We start from the raw sequence: 23065 nt of genomic DNA on the forward strand, positions 1-23065 counted from the left end.
AATGCGACTGTCTCCCCGCTTGCTACTGCAAAGCGGGAGACAGTTGTAGCGTTTTCAAAATGTGTTTTCGGGTTGTGACTGCCGCGTCACGCGACGCGGCCGTCCAATCAGAAAACAGAGTTCAGCCTGTAGACGCATGCCCTGCAGTTTCGGCTGCATAATCGCAGCCTTAGGCTGGGGCCATGGTGCCCCCTTCCGCCCTGCATGGATGCGATCACTGCCTTAAGGCAATCTGATCGCTCAGCGTGCGGACACCTCCGCACGGTCTGCGGCCCCTTGGCCCCAGCCTTAGGCTAAGGCCCCGCTCCCAGAGTCAGCGCGCCCGCACTGCAGACAGGCGGGGCGCTGACATAAACAGACCGCGATATGCGGTCTGTAGGGAGCGGGAGCCGGAGCGGAAGGTGGGCGGGAGGGAGGTTTGTGGCTTGAGCGGAGGGACCCGCTACTCTCCCCCCCTCCCTCCACGGCTCGGGTAAGTAAAGCAACACACACACACACACACAGACAGAGGCAGGCACTCACGCACTCAGGCACACACATACACACACACAGACAGGCACGCACACGCACTCAGGCACACACATACACACACATACACACACACAGACAGGCACTCACGCTGCTGTCACTCCACACTCCTCCTCGCTCCCCGAAGCCTCCCCTCCCCATTGGCTCACAGCCACACCACGTGACGCGTCAACGCTAGGGAACACCATTCTCTTGTATCCCATAGCGGCTGACGCGCCACAGCGTGTAGTAAGCTGTGCAGCCAGGGGGGACCGGGACCGGCTCCGCAGGATTCCCCTGCTGGTGGGGAACTCGCATGTGGCCGCCCGCGCCACCGAGCGCAGCGGGACCGAGGCCTTAAGCTGCAGCCGTGCTTGGCGCTTGCCTTTCAATGAAACTCTATATGTACGGCCACACTCGCGCGCACGTGCATGTACGCTCTCCAAAGCTCAGCGTTTGGAGAGTCAGGGAAATGTGATTTCCAAGCACTGAGTAGGGTCACATGACCCTTCAATAACCAATGGGGAGAGAGGCAAAAACGAATGTGGAGAGAGAGACAGACACAGAATGGAGAGAGAGAGACACAGACACAGAATGGAGAGAGAGAGACAGTATCGGATGAGCGGTGAAAAAATGGAAGGAAGGGGGGGGGGGAGAGTGGTGGGAAGGGGGAGAGTGGTGGGAAGGGGGGGGAGTGGTGGGAAGGGGGGGGGGAGTGGTGGGAAGGGGGGGAGAGTGGTGGGAAGGGGGGGAGAGTGGTGGGATGGGGGGAGAGTGGTGGGATGGGGGGAGAGTGGTGGGATGGGGGGAGAGTGGTGGGAAGGGGGGAGAGGGGTGGGATGGGGGGAGAGAGAGGTGGGGTGGGGGGGGAGAGAAGTGGAATGGGGGGATAGAGGTGGGTGGGGGGATAGAGGTGGGAAGGGGGATAGAGGTGGGAAGGGGGGAGTGAGAATGGAGGGAAGGGGGTGATTGAGAATGGAGGGAAGGGTGGGGAGTGAGAATGGAGGTAAGGTGGGTGGGAGAGAATGGAGGTAAGGGGGGGAGGGAAAGAATGGAGGTAAGGGGGGGAGAGAATGGAGGTAAGGGGGGGAGGGAGAGAATGGAGGGAAGGGGGGATGGTGAGAATGGAGGGAAGGGGGAGGGAGAGAATGGAGGGAAGGGGGAGGGAGAGAATGGAGGGAAGGGGGAGGGAGAGAATGGAGGGAAGAGGGAGGGAAGAGGGAGAGAATGGAGGGAAGGGGGGGAAGGAGGGAGAGGGGAGAAGGAGAGAATGGAGGGACACACACACACACAGAGACACACAGAGACACACAGCCCCAATCCAGCCAATGACATGCTCCCGCCCTTAAACACCACGCCCCTTCGCTCCTGCTCTCGAATTTGTGAAGGACAGCCAAGCCCTCATGCTTGGAGAGGTGGTGACGTCACTGCTCTCAAGCATGAGCGCGCTCAGCGGCAGCGTGGCCGCAGCCTTAGATATTCCCTCCATTTAAAACACATATTTTTTAAATATTAAAAATACATAAAACATATTTTGCAACAATTCTTAAGAACATTTCTTTCTTTTGATAATACATTTTAATTAGATTTACTAGAACATTTTCAGACTATAAATATCATTATCTCGATCCATTTATTGATATCGTTATCATAGGAGTTTTTGTTATCTCCCAACCCTAATCATTGCTATTTGATCTGAAAAGACTATTTGCATTGTTACATTATATAGTACACAAGTCTAACATACTATACCATAAAGTTGCCAAACAGTACTTCAATGCAGACAAACATAGAAAAGTGAAAAAAGATAATGCACATGTTTATGAAAAGTAACACACAGAAGACGTGCAAAATAGAATTTGTGTTGTATGAAATCCTAGATACATTATTACATTGGCAGGAGGTTCCCATTTTTACAGAAAAACTATATTTCTAAAAAATAAAAAAAAAAGTAATATGAAAATCTTTTCTATCATGTACCTACCTCCAAGCAAATGCTATTGAAATAAGAATGCAAAAAAAAAAAGTTAAAGAAATGGATTTAAAAAAAAAAAAAAATGATGGCAAAAACAAGCTATATTTTAAAAATAGACCCGCCCGCGCACAAAAAAACATCCTTAGTTTATGAAATATAAAAATGTAGGAAACCGGCATATAGCCATTTTTTGTAATGCCAGCTAATTGTTGTGCTGTTCAAATTAAAAATTAAAAGAAAATATGTAACACATACATAGCATGGATATAACTATAATTTCCTTTCCACATAACTGGTAGAAACAAAGCTGGCAATTGTTTTTATGTGCACAAAATGTATATACTGTATAAGGTTTATCCAGCTTTGCTATGTCCCTTGTAATGGTGTCGGAACACATGGAATAGCCTGCAGGTCAGCATAAGTGATAAGGTTCGGAATGTCTTCCTTTATAATGGGTTAAAACAGATTCAAAGTTGAGGTATACCTACATATGCTCTCTACTACTTAATACTGCAATCATTATTTACAGTGCAAACGTACTTTTTCTACAATAAATGTTAACTTTTTGGTGTCTATCCGTTAAGAGGAACCATATCAATTTTTTCAATCTTTTCCCTTGGCAATTTCACTTATATCTAATTAAACTACTTACCACATGCCATGTTATTCCCTGTTGCCAAAACTGCTAAATGCTTCCATAATAGGGAGGAGGGCATCAATACAAGACAGATGCAATGTCACTGGTTAACAATGGAGGTGTAAAGCAATTGCCGCAATTAGGAGTCTCATTAATTCCCAATGTTCAGGAAAGAAATCAACTTGGCAAATATGTGTGCTAAAATGCTGAATCTTTCCTGCACAGACAAAAACTACAGCTTTAATAGGGAAGCCAGAAAATCAACGTAATTACTAATTAGAACTAAATTAACATCTGCATGGAAGTACCCTTCAGCGTTAAGAGGTTCCTCACCAATGAAGTGACAAGTCTGTAGTTTGCTTTTACCTTTTAAATTCATGCTTTACTAAGACTCATCTAATTAGGGCAGAGTTAACTGTATTTGAAAACATGATACATCTATTCTTTCACATGTTCCATAGCACATATTACACAAGCTGAAACAGTTTTCAAATTACCGTATTATGCATCTCGGAATACAAAAAGGTAACATTCTCCTCATACAGTTTTTATTTGCTGCAAATTAGCATACCACGTTCTCCCCCTCCCCCCACCCCCCTTTAATAGCTATGTTAAATAACTAGAAAACATTCTTCATTTCCCCAGCATGATAAAGCCATAATCGCAAATAAATCTGACATGAGTTACTTGGGAGAATACATCAGGAAAAAAATACAAATCTTTTCATGCAGGAATTCTAATCCAACTTCAAGCGATACAACGGATTGCACCATTTAGCATTAATAGTCGTGTCAAACACTGCAGTAAATGCTCTCTTCTGAACATAATTCAAAATAAAAGTAAACACAACAGCTAAAGACGCTGGAGCTTTAAGAAGAGTAATGGGATAGGGATGATTCGCAACGAGATGTTGACTCAAGAGGATGTAATACAATAATATGATACACTAACATAAATAAGTATCCACTTACTGTCAGTACTGAAAGCAGGTCTTCCACACTACAATCAGGCTTCATGCGATCCTTAAACATCCGAACCGTTTGGTGTTTTAGATAATAATAGGAGGAAATGCGGCCGTATGTTTGTGGTTTTATACTACGGTTATCCTGAGGGGGAAAAAAAAAAGAGAGAGTAAAAACTACAATATATTTCTTATGTGGGCTGTGAAAGCCAATACTCAATATTTACATTTCAAAATTGCACAACGGACGGTAAATTTCATGATGGATAAAAACACTTTCTCATGTATGAGAAGAGAATCTCTGTTCATCAAACGGAACATGCCACAGGGTGCCAAGTTATACCTCTGGCTTATTTTAACATTCAAAAGCTTATTTGTTTCAACCCTCAAACCGTAGGAATTTGTTTTTGCAGAAATAACCAATACCAGAGCCGATAAGCTATTGTAGTGATTCCACTAAGCATCAGAAAAATGTGGGAAGTTAACACGCGTAAATATTGGAGAGTCCCAAATATTTTGAGACTTTGTTTTTATAAAGAAGAGACTTTCAGAACAGAATATGTTTAGTCATGTTTAACATTGGGTAATGCAGGTAATGTTCGTCAAGCAGGGTAGAGTTCTTATTATGAACTACTAATTGAAATAGTAAGGTAGTTTACATGACATTACACAACGTACGAGAAGAAAAAATATTTGTGACATGCACAACCAATAAACCATCCAAAATAAATCCGTATTAATTATTAACCCTCTGTGATATTGATCACCATAGTGTGAAAATCATATACAACCTTGTGTATTGTCAGAAGCAAATGCTGGCGTCTGCTGCTGTCAGTATCAGGGTGGCTCAACACCCCTATAGTACAGAAAAAACAAGAAGAAAAACAGCGCACAACGCAATAGTGAAGTATGTATAAAAAGTGTCAAAACTTTTATAGGGTAATAAATCTGCATACATCAAAGAATTAAAAACAAGCATTCCGTGTAACAAGACACGGGTTACCAATTGCTGTATCAGGATTCGGTAGAATCGCTCACTCCACGTCCCCACTGTCGCGGTCTCCGGCCTCTAGAACCATGGGATGCACGTCGGGTAGATGGGTAACTTCTTGGTCTCCGTGAAGGTAAAGTAAAGTCCCTCTTTAGAGTGGTATCGATCTCTTTAGGTGTGGGTACACAGTCTCTAAGTTTATAAGCACGGATGTCCCCTTCAGGTCACTGAACTCACCACAGTCACACTGTATGGCGATCGAATTGCCGGAAGCGTAGGGGATATGGTATTTAAAAATACACTACGTGTACCCCGCCTCAGTGGTGCCCAGATAATCAGGATTTAAACATTTAGGATTCAGCTTTAGTACAGAATAATCCAACGCGTTTCGTGGCGTTATGCCACTTATACAGCGTGACTGTGGTGAGATCAGTGACCTGTTGCCCATGCTCACTGTGCCGAGAGTACTCAGTTGGTGGTTGGTGTATGCTGTTGCCCAGCACATCGATCCCGGTGACGTCATCTCCTAAGGCCCGCTCTGGGGGCTGCTGTTTTTGTCGACCAGGCTGCTGAACTGGAGAAGGAAGAAAGGACATCCATGCTTATATACCTAGAGACTGTGCACCCACACCTACTGTAAAGAGGGACTTTACTTTACCTTCACGGAGACCAAGAGTGAGCGATCCTACCGAATCCTGATACAGCAATTGGTAACCCGTGTCTTGTTACACGGAATGCTTGTTTTTAATTCTTTGATGTACGCAGATTTATTACCCTATAAATGTTTTGACACTTTTTATACATACTTCATTATTGCGTTGTGCGCTGTTTTTCTTCTTGTTTTTATTACACAACATACACCTGGCCCAATTGTATGCTTGTGCTCTCTTCCCGTTTCTGCTGAATGGCTGTATCTTACTAGTTTTGAAGAATGACTGATCTGGTATTTTATGATACAGAATGCTTATATCTTATTTAAACCTATGAGCCATTTGAAAGTCTTGATCAATCTATCCTACACCACCTCTCTCTTTACTAGTGTACAGTGTAAGTAAGGTCTTCAAGTTTCTCCTAATGAGATTTTGTATGGAATTCCTGCATCATACAATATTTGTTGCCAGTCTTCGGAACATCAATATCCTTTTGTTGATGTGGACACCAGAAACGGACAATACACAGAACACATATTATGTGCTGTCAGTGATCTGAGAAGTGGCATCACTATTTCTTTCTTTGTCTGTGATTGCTAAAACTTTCCCCCAATGCAAACCAATATTTTGTTCTTTTCAGCACTGAGCTCTCCAACATTTATCAAGCTCCTCTAGATTCTATCAACTCTATGGAAAAGGTTTGTATCATGTATACAGAAACATATTTTCCCTTCCAACCCTTTTGTAATATGGCAAATAAATAAGTGGAGTAAAACTGTAAGAACAGGTTGTTGTAAGGTACCATGGTTCTCCTATCTTCTTTACACTATATTGCATTGTAATGTACACCAGGGCTCATTAGCTCATGGCTTGCGGGGAAAGGCCTTGATGCGGCCCTTGGACTGTGCTCCTGCTAATTTAATACTAGCTATTTAGGCAGCTGTGGAATTTCTCATATTAAAACCTACTTGTAAATTAACGTAATGTCAATATATATGGTTAAAAAAAAAAGAAGGTATTAAGCTTCCTTGGGTTGCTATTGCAACGATTTAGGAAGCTACACCACTTCCTCCTTTGAATAAGGCAATCATATTGCATGCCCTGAGAAGCAGGATCTCCACTGATCGATCACTGGAGAAAGGATCCATCGACAGCTTAGATAATTGCATTGTCTAAAAGGCAAGGAACGGCTGCATTTATTACAACAACAAAAACGAAAGAAATCGGACAAGAGACATGCCGCTTTCCTTTTAAGTAAGGAAATAAAAATAAACAAGATTAAGTGTGTGAATTACACTTGAATGTGTGAAGTACCATACCTCTGCTATTTCTATGCAGTACGAGCATTCTAGATCAATGAGCGACGTCTCCACACGATTGGAAAGGAACTTGTTCATAGTTTCATGTCCAACATCTTCCAAGTTATAGTAACTAGAGAAACCAAAGAAAGAACAAATCTATTAAACAAGAGCACTGAACATTTAACAAAAAATACATCAATGTTTAAATTGCTGTTAATCAGTGCTATATATAAAAAACATTGTTATGATCTATTAAAGTTCCCTTATCCACACCCCCAGACCAAGGACTAGACAGTGTTGGGGAGTAGGCATACTATTTCCCCGATGCTACACATTTCAAATCATATCCCCCTTTTCCTCGTCCTTCAAAGTCCACACTGTCAATATTTTGCCCCTTTCTCTCAGTGTTTCTGTCCTTAACCTACTCCTATATTAGTATGAAGCCTGTTAATGTGGGCTCAGTGGAAGAGGTAATAATCTGCATTAGAATGTCCTTAGATATGTATGGCTGTAAATAGCAACAATGTAGATGCACACTTTAAAGAGCCCTAGTTAGGTAGCTATGATGCGTTTTAATCAGGGCACAACATTATAGACAGTGTGTTGGGACACAGAGCAATCTCCCAATGGAGAGGTAAATTTAATGATGGTATTGTCTTGTATATAGTACTTAGTATTTACTCTTTAACAAGTAAGGCAGAAGTGGACAGTAAATCACCCCAAGGGTTCAATCAGACCTGAACCACTGATCAGAAGAATATGATTGAATTATCAGTACCCCTAGTGTCTCTCTTATAGGGTAAGTACAGTTAACTGCCTTATGTTAGCGCAGCTGCAGGGTGAAGCAGTGTAAAGTACTTTAGTTTAACTCTCTGCGCATGGAGATGTCCTGTTATAAGTCAGCTGTCTATAGAATTCACTAGCGCTAGAGCCCTGCAGTAAAGGGGGGGGGGGGAGGGGGTGTAGTGGGATGGGAGTGGGTACAGGGATGCCCTATGGGTAATGGACTAAAAAAAAATCTTTGTAGCTATTACTAGAACCGGATAAGCTATACAGGTACAGCTTTCTAAAGTGATCGAAAGTAGCTGCCACAGGAAAGATCTACTAACGAGCAGCAGCTGGCGACCGTTGTGAGATGAAAACCACTGGACAGAATTGCGCCGGGCGGACATGCATACGTTTCACTGTGTGTGACAGCTTCTTCTGGAGTTAACCTGTTCATCTCTACAACGAGTCTCCTCTCTGGTGCACAAAGCCCCACCCTAACTCACCTTTTTAATCTCTCTCCCATTTCCGGCACATTCCTATCTTCTTTTAAGCATGCATTCATCACATCCGTCCGCTCCACAGAAACCCTCTCTTGACCCAACCTCCCTCTATAACTACCGCCCTCTTTCTCTTCTCCCCTTTACATCCAAGTTAAAATATTGCTGGACCATCTGCTACTATAGGTGTATAAATGTACATAGTATGCAAATATCTAATATTACCAAAGATTTCTTAATAATTAATTATTTTAGTATGGTTTATAACCTCCAACCTTATGTTTTATAGATTTATCAAATCTAATGTCTGGTTCCACTATGGATACCGAATGAGGACCGAAATAGGCCTCTACATTGTGATAGTGAAACTGCAGGAAAAAAATCAATGCCCAAATCAGAGATAAGAAAAGCACAGAAATGGATTCCGAGGATCAAAACAGAAAGGCAAAACCGGCACACAGAACTATGAAAATGTATTTGTTAATATGTTTGAGCAATGCAATCAAAATTAGACTACGCATTGCAGCCCCTATTTCCCAGAATCTCAAACCATGCACTATGCAAGAGTACTGTAATTATTAGGACATGTTCTCTGTGTAGAAATGAACAGTTATAGTTTGAGAGTAAAAACGGCGACATTTTATCCAGTTAAGGCTTTTGAGAACTGCACAAAACCAATTAAAACATCACAATTTTATAAAAATAAAATAAAAAATAAATGTGAAATGAGTATGCTTATACTACTGAGAAGTCTAACTGGATTTCCACCACGAAACCGTTCAAGAACTCAAAAATGTGTCAGTACTCCATAAATAAATTAAATAAAACCCTTATTGTTGAACTGAAACATTGACATTATGGCATGTATAATACCAATTACACTATTTTTTTATTGAGTATTAATACTTTTTTGATTATTGAACCAACTAAAAATACTACCACAGATTCATTTAAAAGTAAAATGTCCTAAAGTAAATCAGTAATAATTTAATGTCCAGCGCCATCTTTTTGTGAACACTAAAAATTACCATACAAATGTATTCCACTCTTTAACATACAGGAATATACCCACCTTGCACGTTCTTGAGAAAGTTAATATGTATGTTAAAAAAACAACAACAAAAAATAGGAGAAATATCTGTGATCCCTGGAACAGAACGAGTTTATATGCACGAGCTGACTAGAATGTTACAGGATGACACACGTTCTTGTTTTGTTCTTCAATAACCCACTTAAAGAAGCATAAACAAATTATATTTCCGTTTCTAAAATACCTGCTTTTGTGTGTAGTTTGGGATATGTCTTTGTTATTTAATATGCAGAAGGTAAATAAAAGGAAACGTTATATTTTTCACAAGCTGTGTAATACAGTAAGCATAAACTTATAGGTGTCCATGTTAAAACAGATCAGAAGCAAAAGGTGACCCTGTGTGCTCATTTGCATGTCATTACCCAGAATCCCTGGCTGCAGTGGAAGCATTGTATGCTAGGAGATAATGGTGAAAAGCAGGGTTATATATTTTTTGTATTTGCAATATTTTTCAAAGAATCTGCAAAAAAAAAAAAAAGACAGCCACACACCACTGAATAAGAGAACAAACTTGATAACACAGCACCTTACAAATAAGGGGAAGAAGCGTCAATTTTATGTATATTTTTTAAAAGTTATTATGAGATTTATTTTAAATGATTCACTTACTGCTCCAAAGCTGAAGCACATACTGTACTGCTAAATACAATTTTCCACACGCTCATTTTACATACATTTTTAAATGAATTGCTACTTTTGCATTGTCTATGTTTTTGTCTCCTTTTTTTTTTTTTTCAGGTAATCATTACATGTCTGAACAATGTTTTCATCTCTATAATAACCCCCAGTGGCACTATCACACATTATACCTTCATCAACAATAGACACATGGGCTCATATTCCAGAAACTGTCATGGCATCAATCACACAAAGACCCATTGTCTTCAATCAGGCTTTCCATGCGATTGTGCCGTATCACAGTTTACAGAACAAGGGCCATGGTATTGATTATCCAGAAGGTTTTAAGATTAAGAACAAAAATGAATAATACATCTGTGTATCAAAAGTAACTATCCAAATACAGAAAACATCAGTGTGTTGGGTAAGGTACTTATATAAAGAAATGGCATATAGAAATTTGCGAAAAGTGATTAGTTACAGAGGAGAAACTGAAGACAGTACCCAGTACCATATACTATGGCTCATCTTCCGTAATTGGCATTAACAACTAATAATAATGTAACACCCCTTCCCTCCTCCTCAGGGAGATATGCGTGTTACGGCTGTTATGGTGCTACCTGTTAGGCTTACAAGAGGCTTAAGCCTCCGTGCTTGGGGAGCCTGGTGCAGCGCCTCCATCCGTGAGGATCCCCGCATTGGCGGGATAGACCCTCACGGGAACCGGTATACCTAGTTGGTATACCTCCAATAACCACAATCACAACAAAGTATATACAACCTATATACTATGGTCCCATAGTCTCAGCAATACAGTATACAAACAATCACAGTAACTGCCGCCCCTCCCCCCCTCCACCGCCCCCCAAAGTACTGAGGGTGCCCTGAGCACCTAAAACCCAATGATTCGGCCAAATAGTCCCACCCAGATGTATGTGAGGGCAGCGCTATCCTCTCGGTGTGGTGTTGGTGCACATGGTGGTACATTCCTGGCCACTCACCAGGGGGTTTGTAGATAGGCGGCAAGCATGGTCCCATGATGCAGGGTCTCCAACACAATTCCCTTCTCGCCTTACATCCGGTAGCACAGTGCGATCGATTCCGCCAGGCCTGGGCAATCCTCCGCTGCGGTGCCATCTGCTCTACTGAGTCGTCCGTATCTAAGGGGCAATTCCCTTACTATTGGTCTACCCTGCAATACATCCACTACCATGTCGGGGAACTACCTGGGGCCTACGGGGAACGGGTCTGGCCCAGTCCAGGGGGGCTTGACTAGTTCCCCGGACACTACCTCTCCCTTCGCTGTCTCCAGTCCGCAGAGGAGATCCTTAACGACAGGACCTCCCCTTCCTGCAGCGCCAACCTCAAGATAGCCGCTGCCTTACACACAGTCCATATGTATGTGGCCGCGCCAACCACAACATGGCCGACAAAGCTCACTAAACCCTCCCACGCGACGGGATCACTGTCAAGGAAAAGGCATGGGAGGGTACCCTGCTACAATAATAATTATGATAATGTACAGATGTAGAAGCTGCTCTAGCACCCATTTAAACGGAGCAATAAAGTCTGCCATATCGGGATCTTTTGCCAGGAGATTTAGACTACACAAATTTCTCTACAAACTGTCAAGTTTGGCTTAAGTTTTGCATTCCCTTTTCTTGAATACAAACCAAACAAAAAGTATGGATTGGTAGTAAGTTAGTAGTAAGAACATTGACTTTCAAGTGGCTGAGCCCAGTCTGAATTTCAGGGTCAGTTCTTTAAGTCCTTATTCAAATCACTTTATATCCCTGGGCTTCAGGCATCTTATATTACATTATAATATCTTCAGGTAAAGATTCATTATGCCTGTCACATTATATGTACATCACCGTGGTACACCGACTGCCATAATGCTTGTTTAAAAAACAAAACAAAAAAACTGCACACAAATACAGGCGACAATCTACAGAGGACAGCTGTGCATTATTGTTGTCGTACACTTTTATACAGTATATAATTTTAGTAGGTCTTACATTTTTTGCACATTTTTCTTACCCTACATTACTGCTTAAAGAGTTTTTTCAACAGTATTCAATACCCCAGGACTGTGATGGGAGATCTTGAAATCTGGGGGTTTAGTCAAGTATCAATAAGATTGACCACACTGGGTTTACATAGATAGCATAAGAGCCTACATATACAGTATCTAGTTTAATAGCAATATGGACTATTCCTTACCCCTGAGGAAGCAGGGAAGTGTAAACAGGAATTCTTTTTGGGCCATAACAGTAACAGCATTTGATCTAAACTTTTGGAAAAAGTTAAAAATTGTGAAACTGTTTAATTACAGCTAAAGAATGAGCACAATGCAGATTCATGCTCTCTGCATTGAATCATCCAGTCATTATTTTGTCCTTGCTGTAAACAGACAGCCTACCATTTTTATCAGCATGTTATTTCATTTAATTCACAGTGAAACCCAGTTTCACAATAATTGACTTGTCAGAGGCTCTAATTTATGAAGCTGGGCTCTGCGAGCCTTCTCTATATTGGTCTCAACCAGCATACAAGCCGGGTTGAATATTTACAATGCTGTTAACAGGTGCTGAGTTGTTTAATGATTCTAATAGCCAGAAGCGTACTGAGAAAGCCAGCGGGATCACAATTACAGGCTGTTTGAACACAACAATTACTCGTCTCCTGAGAGGTGTGAAAGTCAAAGGCAGTTTTATACTAACAGCATCTAGCACATGGGCTAGACAGTCAAACTTCTATTAGTAGTCCAATGGGAAAAAGGAATAACGAGCCCCTCGGTATCATAAAAATTTACAAAAGTATATAAATATAAACAATCTCAAAAGCGGCACAGAATTATATTCTTATTGTCATCTCCATCACAAGGGTACATGTTGCAATTTGGAAGAGAAAGAAATCGTGAAATGTGATATTCAGCTTAAAGCTTCAGTCCCATTTAAATAATAATAATAATAAAAAAAAAAATATATATATATTTTATCATCGTTATTTTCAGCCCTCGTCAATCCACTGCTGGATGAAGGCCTACCCAATGATCTTCCAGACACTGCAGTTGCAAGTCTCTCTTCTCCACGTGGCTCCAATTTTTTTCTGATTTCATCCTCCCATCTTACTTTCGGTCGTTATCTTGGTCCTTTAATTTCCCTTGGAATCCAGTCGAGTACCATCTTTGTCCAACAATTGTCATTTCTTCTTGTGATATGTCTAGCCCACTCTTCCCCTTTGTGATGATGTCACAGACTTTTGTTTGCGCTCAAACCCATTCAATCTTTTCCTTGTCCCTTTGGGTAATACCCAGAATACATCTATCCATACTTCTTTGAACTGTCTGAAGCTTCTGAATTATCTTCATATTTAGGGTTCAAGTATCACATCCATATGTGAAAGCAAAATAAAAAGATATATTTGACAAGTACATCAGCAGGCAGGCCTAGTTCAATAGTAGGTTATATTGGATGGAGGAAAGGCAGAATAATGTGTAGTTAGAATTATTTACAGACTATTAGAGGCAATGGTGCAGAGGAAAATGGCCTTAAAAACGGCAATAAACACACCGATACCCAGCAAGCTCTAAGGAACCCTAAACATTACCATATATATATTATTTTATATATATATATATATATATATATATATATATATATATATTAAGTGTCAATTGAAGTTGTATCCAATATGACAAAAATACACAGTGAAATACCTATATATCTCTTGAAAAAGGGTAATTTAGTTAAACCCTTTGGCCAACGCGTTATAAGCCTGCTAGCCACATCAAGACATAGTGTTAGGACCTGCTAATGGTCATGCCTTGATGTGGCTAGCAGGCTTATAACGCTTCATAATAGTATTCATAGTATTCAAAGTTCAACAACAACGTTTTAAAACCAAGTTCTGAGGACAAGTTTTAGAAATGTATTAATCTCCATGGAGGCAGCCCCGTAATTCGATTAGCCGGAGTGCTTGCATAGAGATAGTGGATCAAAGGGGAGGATCCGAGCGATGAGGTGTCGGGCCAATTGGTGAGCGGGGAAGGGCGGAGAACCAGATCCAGGTACAAGGCTCCCGGTGGGGGAGACTCCTTCCAGACACTGTGGAGCCTACCCAGTGGGAGATATGGGATGGTCAGGGGAAGCCATTGCCGAGACGGAGCTCGTAGTCACGGTTCCCTTTGGCCAGTTTGAATTTCCCGCTCGCTGGCAACCTGAGTCCCTAAGCATGCCCCCTCCTCTGACTGTTGCAGCAAGACGAGCCTCCAGCTTGTAATTGGCTGTTCCATTAGGATCCGTACTCTGATTGGCCACCAGTCTCTGTTCCATGTTAGACATAGGCAACCAAGGTCTATGTAAGGGGACTGGCCGATCAGAATGCCAGGCTATTCCTAGGCTTGGTCCGGTGAAGCAGAGGCAGACTTTTCAAAGGTTCTTTGCTCGGAATAGCCAAGCTAAGGACAAGTTCTAGAGATGCGGCCACGTTCTACAAACGAACAAAGACGCGGCCAGCGGGGAAACCGAATATAGCTCTGTGGTGTTCGTGGACATGGAGCGGACAGGGTAAGCCTTCCTGAAGCAGGCGCCCTGCACCTAGTTGAGGCTAGTGTCTTCCCCAGGCCCCAGTGAATGTATATTTTTCCCTGTTTTGTGTATGCCTGCTGGTTTACCAGAATAAACCTAATTTTATTCTACAATCTGTGTCCTGCCTAGTGAAAGTGATATCAGAAGGTAAAAGGTGTTAAAAGTCCTGGTCTCCTGTGACAAGAAAATGATACAGTACCTGACAATTTATTTTCTTTAAAAACATTGGCCCCTATTTAATATGCTGTGAAGCAGCTGCCGTTCCCATGAATTGGACTACAATATTTGCCAGCATTGGAAGATGGTGTCATAGCAACATAGTGTTTCTTTCCTCATCCGGGAAACAAAATGGCGACAAATCTTGCGGTCCAATAGGAAACAGCAACTTCATTGTTTGCAGCTTCCGATTGGATAGCAACTTAACTCCCCATAAGAAACCCCGTTAACTAACCGGTAAGTATCTCAGGAGCCAGGGGGTCTGGGAGCTAAAAATATTGCGGCCTAGCTCTGGAGGGCTCCCCAGCTCATAGGCTGTAAATAAATCACTATCCAATTGTCGAGGGATGCTGCTTTAAATGAGGACCATTGTTTTGTTAATTAATTGTCCTAGAAACTTTTTCTCAATAGCATTGGGAAGTTTTGCATGGTTAGAGAAATGCTGTACTGCACTACGCCTCCAAATTTGAAAGGAAATCAGACTGAAATCTATTTTGTATCTAAATAACTTTCTCTTTAGCCATCATTTTATTTATTTTAATTACATTATGATCAGCACCAGACATATAAAGTAATATAATCATATGTGTAATGTTAGCAGCTGAATAACCACATTAAGGAAGAGTGATTATGTTCTTTTAATACCATTATTATATCTTGGCCACATTACTGTTATTACTATTCACTATCATGCTTATGCACAGTTTATTTCATAATAGCATGCTATACAGACACACAATATCATTAGTAAGGACATTTAAGGTGACTGGTACTGTAGTAAGTAACCTTTCAAAACAAAATGTAAAAATCCTCTAGGTGGTGAGCCTGTTCCCCTGGCGATTGTCAGCCATGCAATTCACTTAAACAAATATGGAAAGAAAAATCTTCTTAATACTAAGTGTGTTCACCGAAACTAGGAATGAAAAGCATTTTGCCTGCAGAAGTCGCATTCTGAAAATCTTTCAACGCTAAGGGGATTTTGGCTCTTCAACTATCATCTGCAATGCATGACTAACAAAATACAGTGTAAGTGCTTCACAAAAGATGTGTATAGAAAATGTTCTCTTACGTACGTCTTACCTGAATTAAAAATGTAAAAGCTTTTAACGCCGTTTATAGCTTAAAAAAAAACCATTTGCAACCCTACTGCAATAAAGAGGTTAAAAATGATATATAACTATATACAGCATTCAATGTCTTCTATTATAAACTAATAAATGAATCCAGATGAAGATAGTAGAGTGGAGAGGAATAACAATAGGAAACAAAATATTTTAAGATTGTTTGCCTTTATAATTCCCATTTTATATTAACTAAAAAGTAAAAACAAATGGGGGGGGGGGGGGGAGAAAGCATACAAGCAAACCATATTACAATGTAAATGCTACTTATAATTTTTCATATGTATTCACCGGTAACAAAAATATCTGTTAATCAAACTAGCATGTTTGGTCTTTCAAGTAGGCAAGTGGCTTGTAGTATAAAAGACTGAATAAATATCCCTTGTGAGCCAAGAACTGGCTCTTTGACTCTGTGGACACTCTGATAATACATTAACTACTGTATTCACATTTAAAGACAGACAAGTTTTTTTTGCAGAGGACTTACATCTTGAATAGGCCTGATATATACATACATATAATTATATATATATACACACATACATATATATATATACACATATATATACAACAAATATAAAACAGCGCTAAAAGTGACTGTATAGTAATGACAGAATGTTCTCATTAGAAAAACTAGAAAAAAACTATAGTAGTTTAAAAGGAACACTTAAAAATACTAGAAACATAAATGATTATGCTGAAAAAAATAACACTTATATGTGTAAGAGTCCAAGCAGTAAAAATTACCATCACAATGGAACCTTTGGGAGTCACAGGCTGCCTTCTCCACAGGGAAAACTGACCACAATCATAGTCTAAGGCAACGCTGTGCAATCTTTCCTGCTCGCGCCCCCCCTCCCTTACCTCCTCTCCGGCTCCCGACGTCAAATGACGTCGGTCACGTGACCTCACGTTGCCATGCCAACACGACGTCACGTTGCCATGCCAACACGACGTCACGTTGCCATGCCAACACGACGTCACGTTGCCATGCCAACACGACGTCACGTTGCCATGCCAACACGACGTCACATGACCCTGCAGCGTTATTTGACGCCGCGTTGCCGAAGAGAAGGTAAGTTAGTTGCAGAGGCCTCACGCAGTCCCCCGGCATTAATTTAAATGCAACCGCCCGTGCCCCCCCCTGAATAATTTTGCACCCCCACAGTTTGCGTACCGCTGGTCTAAGGAGAGGAAAAAAGAGAGAAAGAGAGGTAAACTTTCCTAGTATAATATTGCTTGAACAATTTAATACAAAGTTAAAAACAACAATGGTTGAACTCACTAACATCGGATGTTAAATCGCATTTAATGAGTGCAATACTCAATAGTCAGTCCCCATCTCGGCTGCATACTGTACACTGCACGGTCTTTCCTCGTATCTTATCTGCACTGCGTGGTTCTCTCATGACCCGAAAACCGGAAGTAGTGCAGGTACGCTCCAAACTCAGTCCTCCGGCAAGTGGTGACTGCTTGGAGATTCATCAGTTTCTTCCGAATGGTCCCTGAGTGATGAACCGTAAAGTCCGTGACCGAGCTCTCACTCCGTCGTTCCGTCCTGCATATGCCTTCGCCGGGGATCTGAATCACCTTACACGTTTCATTGCGTCTATGCAACTTCGTCACAGGATGAGGTGCTCATGGATCGTCCCATACTCTTATTGCTTGAAAACCAGCTAATACTAATTAATTACTTATACTGATCCCATGAAATTCACTCAGTAATCATTAAGAGTATGGTGGTAACCATAGCACGATATAAATGCTAAACATGAATACATATTAAAAGCAGTACAATGCTAGTATTAATGAAAACTAATAACTCTCAATACATGTTTAGAATCAACAAAAGTTGGTTAGTCACATTAAAAATCCAATGAATTTACGACACTGGTTAAATGTAAATATATAGTATCTATCAAAATAAATATGAGAACTGCTAGAGTAATAGTCCAGAAAAAAGGTATGTTATACTTGAATAAATGTATATACTGTAGGATACTGGGTGAAAAATGCCCACTAAAGGAAATCTCCCATAATCATTTCAGTAAGAAGACTATTAGGTACAGCGCGTGCAAACCAAGTAGAACAAAAAATGGTTAAAAACTTATGTTTTTCTGAACCTCTTAAGCCAAGTTGAGAAGGGGAGAACACAACATAAACACTTGGAAACAACGTATCACTCTAAAAGGGCTTTTGAATCCTTATGTGACCTACGACAAAACGTAATATTGTTGGTCATTTGATACCATTTAATATAGGTTTATACAGTAGATCTATAATCAGCACGATAGTTCTTCTAATAACACTGATAGATAGATGAAATATAACATGCCTAAAATGAGATGGAAAATGTATGTAGGACGAGTTTAACTATTATGGATCCAGCAAACACAAAATCCCTACCAAGACTTCACCTCAGACCCAACAATTTATCAATCGTTGACCTTCAAACTATATAAAAATGAACTGCTACTAAAACATTTTGAAAAAAATATAAACAATTAAAACCAATCAAATATGAACCATAGAAATTGAACCATAAATTGCATCAGATGGTTTTATTGTATGGCAGAATTTTGCCAATTCTGAATCGGTCGTCTTTGATTAAAATAATGGTGAAAGCTTAGACAATAATTCAGAACTATATATGTTCATTTCATAACTTTGGTAACATTTGAATAAAAAATACACACTTGAATGCATAACAAAAAAATGCACTGTAATTGGGAAATGCAGGATTTTCATATTAATAAACATTGTTTAGCTAATGGAGCGGGTGTTAAAACACAAGACAGTTCTTACAAACTGCATCATAAATGTTTGAAAGCAGTGATTTATTTACCTTTCCTCAATTATGAATACCTGCATACAATAGGTCAAGATAGTAACATAGGGTATTTGTCAATTTGTATGTTCCAAGGAGGAGTGGCACAGTGAGTAAAGACACTGACTGGCACGGAGTTTGAAGCAGGGGAATTTGGTTCAATTCTCCTTGTGACCTTGGACAAGTCACTTTATCTCCCTGTGCCTCAGGCACCAAAAATATAGATTGTAAGCTCTACGGGGCAGGGACCTGTGCCTGCAAAATGTCTCTGTAAAGTGCCATGTAAAACTAGCAACGCTATACAAGAACATGCTATTATTATTATTAATAATAAAATGAAACCAGAAAAAAAATATATATATAAATAATGTGTGTGGGTATATATATATATATATATATATATATATATATATATATATATATATTTATGTTTTCATTTTATTATTAATAATATATATATTATATACATACACATCTCTCTCTGTGTATGTGTATATGTACATATATACCTACACATATCTCGTGTGATGACTTACAGGGATCATTCTGTCTCTTCCTTATGAGTGCATCAGGGCTCATTAACAGCCCATTCAAGCAAGTGCCTGTTTAACATTCCTAAGAACAATACCACCTGCCAGCAACTCCACCCTCCAAATCAGGAGCTCATTTACTCTTTTAACCAAGAATCCATTTCACAGACAATAGCACACACAGATTCAACATATTTAGAAAATGGTCAACAAAGCAGTTAAAGCAAATAGGGATATGGCACTTACAAATTCTGAACAATGTCATTTAAATCCCCTTATTATAGAGAAAGCATTGCTGAAAGTATTGCTACACCAGACAACTAACCCTCAGTGGCTTTTAACAACCTCAACAAAATTAATCCATTACATTCCTGTTAAAAAAAAAAAAAAGATGCAAAGCTGTAACATATGCTTTGTTCACATATATAGGAATATTCACAAAAGCACCATAACAATTGTTCAAGTATTTCATGGCAGTGTGATTTCACACTGCACAGCATATAATTATGCTACAGTATGAAAAAAAAAAAAAAGGTATACATAGCATAGTAAGGCACTGAGGGAAAAAAGTCTATTTTATAAACTATGAAATACATTATTTGTCCATCAAACGTTTTTTTTTTTTTTTGCATTAGTAAAGCCATAATATTTAGTTTAAAATATTTTATCATACGGCAGATACTAGAACGTACAGTACCTCTTATTTTTTTTTAAATATGTGCTTTCATTATATATAATGAAATCTTAGAACCTATTAAAAATTATGCAAATGCAGTGTACAGTACATTTTTTTTTTTTTAATGTATATGCTTTGATTATATATAGTGGTATAGAAGTAACTGTTCCTTAAACAGACATTTCCAAACCAGGGAGAACCTTTTCCAAAGCAAAACTGAAACAAGTTCATGACAATATTGCAGTTTTGGCACGGAGCACTTGGTACTGTATATACAAGTCCAGGATCTATAACCATATTGTCGACACTTCTATCCAAAATCTTCAAAATGATAGAAAACAAACCAGTTATTAATTGAGGCCTCACCTTGGGTTCATCATAAGGCGACGGAAAAAGTATGTCCATGTGATGTAGTCCATCGCGTCTTGCTTTGAACCAATGGTTCCAGCTGCAATCTCAGCATTTAAATGATCAGAGAGTACTTCCAACAAGCTACAGGAAGTGAAAAAAACAACAAAGAATACCCAATTTCAGAATATTATATATATATTTTTTACTCAATAAATAGTGTAGCATGACTTGCATGCTATCTCTCATGACTAGCATGAATGAATGAATGAATGAACAGTATGTTAGACTTGGGCATAATGCAGGTACGATGCAACAGAATACTGTAAGTATTTCAAAGGTGAATAAGTGATCTGCAAAACTAAATAATAACTATGAAAATAAATGATCTTCCTCTGCGATGGAGGAAGAGGCCTTCTTTGGGCCCCCTTGAATCAGCCTGTAAGGCGAAACACGCATCAGCGACACATAAACACATATCTTGAAGTGTGGGAACTGCCCCTGCTAGCCCTGTATCTTCATTTAGCTTAATCTATCAGCATTTTTAGCAATATTTGTCGGGACACAAACCCCTCTGGAGTTGTAAATATGAGACTAGGGCTACACCTGTACCAGATGCAGCAAGACTTGATGTCTCCAGTGCTGCGGACGAACAAACGGCACCGACGACGTTACGGCTTGCTACATATGTGTATCTGAGGTCTACCCTAACCTTTACATCTGTGATACTCTGCCTCACCTGTTTTTAAGGCGGGTATATGTGTACAACTGCTCTTTCTATACAAACTAATACCAAGAGGCAGAAGAATGAATGTGTCACAATCACATAAAATAAATAGTGAGGAATTCACAAAACATTTGGAGAAAATGTTATCAAAGTGATCCAAAGAACTCATGGAACACTCCTAAAAGGAATTGAAACGAGCAAATTGGAACAAAGAAGGCAGACCCTAGATAACCAACTAAAAGAAGTGAAACACCTTAGACAAATCTCTAGTTTTCAAATAATTAGAATTGAAACTAAAGAAGAACATTGTATTAATGAAGGCAAAAAAAAGAAAGAAAGGACATTTTTAAGAGACTCAAATTATTTTTAAATGGGTAGTGTGTGCAGATACAGCAATAAAAAAAAAAATGAAACAGTCGAATGATTGTTGATGATGATCAACAGTGGAACTACTAAGGCAATGAAAATATGAGTATTTGGAGACCTAAACCATTTCGAAGGAGGGTCGCACAAAATTATTTTTTAGGCAAACTGGGGAGAAACGCATTAGAAAGAGAAGGAAAAACAGAAGGGCAAAGGAAGGTCTAAGAAACAAGGAAATATGGGATTTGGGGAAGTGGGAGGAAATATTGAAGACAATCAGACATACAGCTGATAAAGACAAATCCCAAATCATTAATCTCACAGACACTACTGTAAATACAATTGTGTGGGTATTGTAGTCTGTGTGTGTGTCGGGTGACATTGTGTGCATGTGTGTGTGTGGGGGGTGACATTGTGTGCATTTGTGTGGGGGGGGTGACATTGTGTGCATGTGTGGGGGTGGTGGAATTGTGTGTGTGTGGGGTGGAATTGTGTGTGTGGGTGGGAATTGTGTGTGGGGATGAGTTTAGTGGGCTGCGGTTAGTGAGAGAGAAGGGAGGAAGAGATGGAGACAGGAGGGTGCGATAGAGACAGGAGCGAGAGAGAGGGGAGCGAGAGAGGGGAGCGAGAGAGGGGAGCGAGAGAGAGGGGAGAGAGAGAGAGGGGAGAGAGATAGGGGAGCGAGAGAGAGGGGAGAGAGAGAGAAGGGAGAGAGAGAGGGGAGAGAGAGAGGGGAGAGTGCACGAGAGAAAGAGGGGTGCGAGAGCAAGAGGGGAGCGAGAGATGGGAGGGAGCAAGAGATGGGGGGGGGAGCGAGAGATGGTGGGAGGAAGAGATGGGAGGGAGGGTTTGGGGGAGAGAGGGTTTGGGGAAGAGAGAGTGAGTTTGGGGGAGAGAGTGACTTTTTGGGGAGAGAGTGAGTTTTGGGGGAGAGAGAGAGGGTTTGTGGAAGAGAGAGAGGGTAGGGGGGAGAGAGAGGGGGGGATAGAGAGAGAGGGTGGGGAAGAGAGAAATGGGGAGAGTGAGATTGAGGGGAGAAGATAAAGCATGGGGGAGAATGAGAGAGAAGAGGGAGAGTAAGAGAGGAGGGTTGGAAAGAGAAGAAGAGTATGTTTGTAGAGAAGCTGCAGAGGAGGCTAGCCTGTTAGGAAGAAGCAGGACGAGGAGGGAAGGATGTAGGGGAGAAATAGAGGAGGAAAGCATGTGGGTGAAGAAGGTGACAAGGGGAGCAAGTTAGGGGAGAAAGACGTGAAGGGAAACATGTGGGAAAGAAGCAGGTGAGAAGGGGAGAATGTGGGGGAGAAGCTGGAGAGGAGGAGAGCATGTGGGGGGAGAAGCCGGAGAGGAGGGGAGCATGTGGGGAGAAACAGGTGAGAATGGGAGCATGTGGGAAGAAACACATGAGAATGGGAGCATGTGGGGGAGAAGCAGGTGAGGAGGGGAGCATGTGTTAGAGAAGCAGGTGAGGAGGGGAGCATGTGTTGGAGAAGCAGGTGGAATCATTAAACATTCTGCTTATTCTGATTTTTGTTGTACTTGAAATCTGAAAACAATGAGGGGGCGTGCGGGTGAAGCGAGTGCCCGCACCTTTTCATTTCCAGGACCGATGTAGATACACATTTAAGATGACACTGGATGAATTATATTGTTCCAGATGGCAAATAGAATGC

General features: G+C 40.7%; 1 protein-coding gene across 2 annotated transcripts in view; it reads right to left on the reverse strand.

Moving 5' to 3' along the window:
- ASCC3 (activating signal cointegrator 1 complex subunit 3) overlaps window positions 1-23065 on the reverse strand; it is an 806286-nt gene that overhangs the window by 143025 nt on the left and 640196 nt on the right. For both annotated transcript variants that reach the window (XM_075597525.1, XM_075597526.1), the window contains 3 exons: window positions 20324-20449; window positions 7041-7152; window positions 4091-4225 (listed from right to left, as the gene is read on the reverse strand). In XM_075597525.1, coding sequence (XP_075453640.1) covers window positions 4091-4225; window positions 7041-7152; window positions 20324-20449 — 373 coding nt within the window. The remainder of the gene's footprint in view (window positions 1-4090; window positions 4226-7040; window positions 7153-20323; window positions 20450-23065) is intronic.

Source organism: Ascaphus truei, chromosome 4 (genome assembly GCF_040206685.1).
Source record: "Ascaphus truei isolate aAscTru1 chromosome 4, aAscTru1.hap1, whole genome shotgun sequence".
NCBI classification, from domain to species: Eukaryota; Metazoa; Chordata; class Amphibia; order Anura; family Ascaphidae; genus Ascaphus; species Ascaphus truei.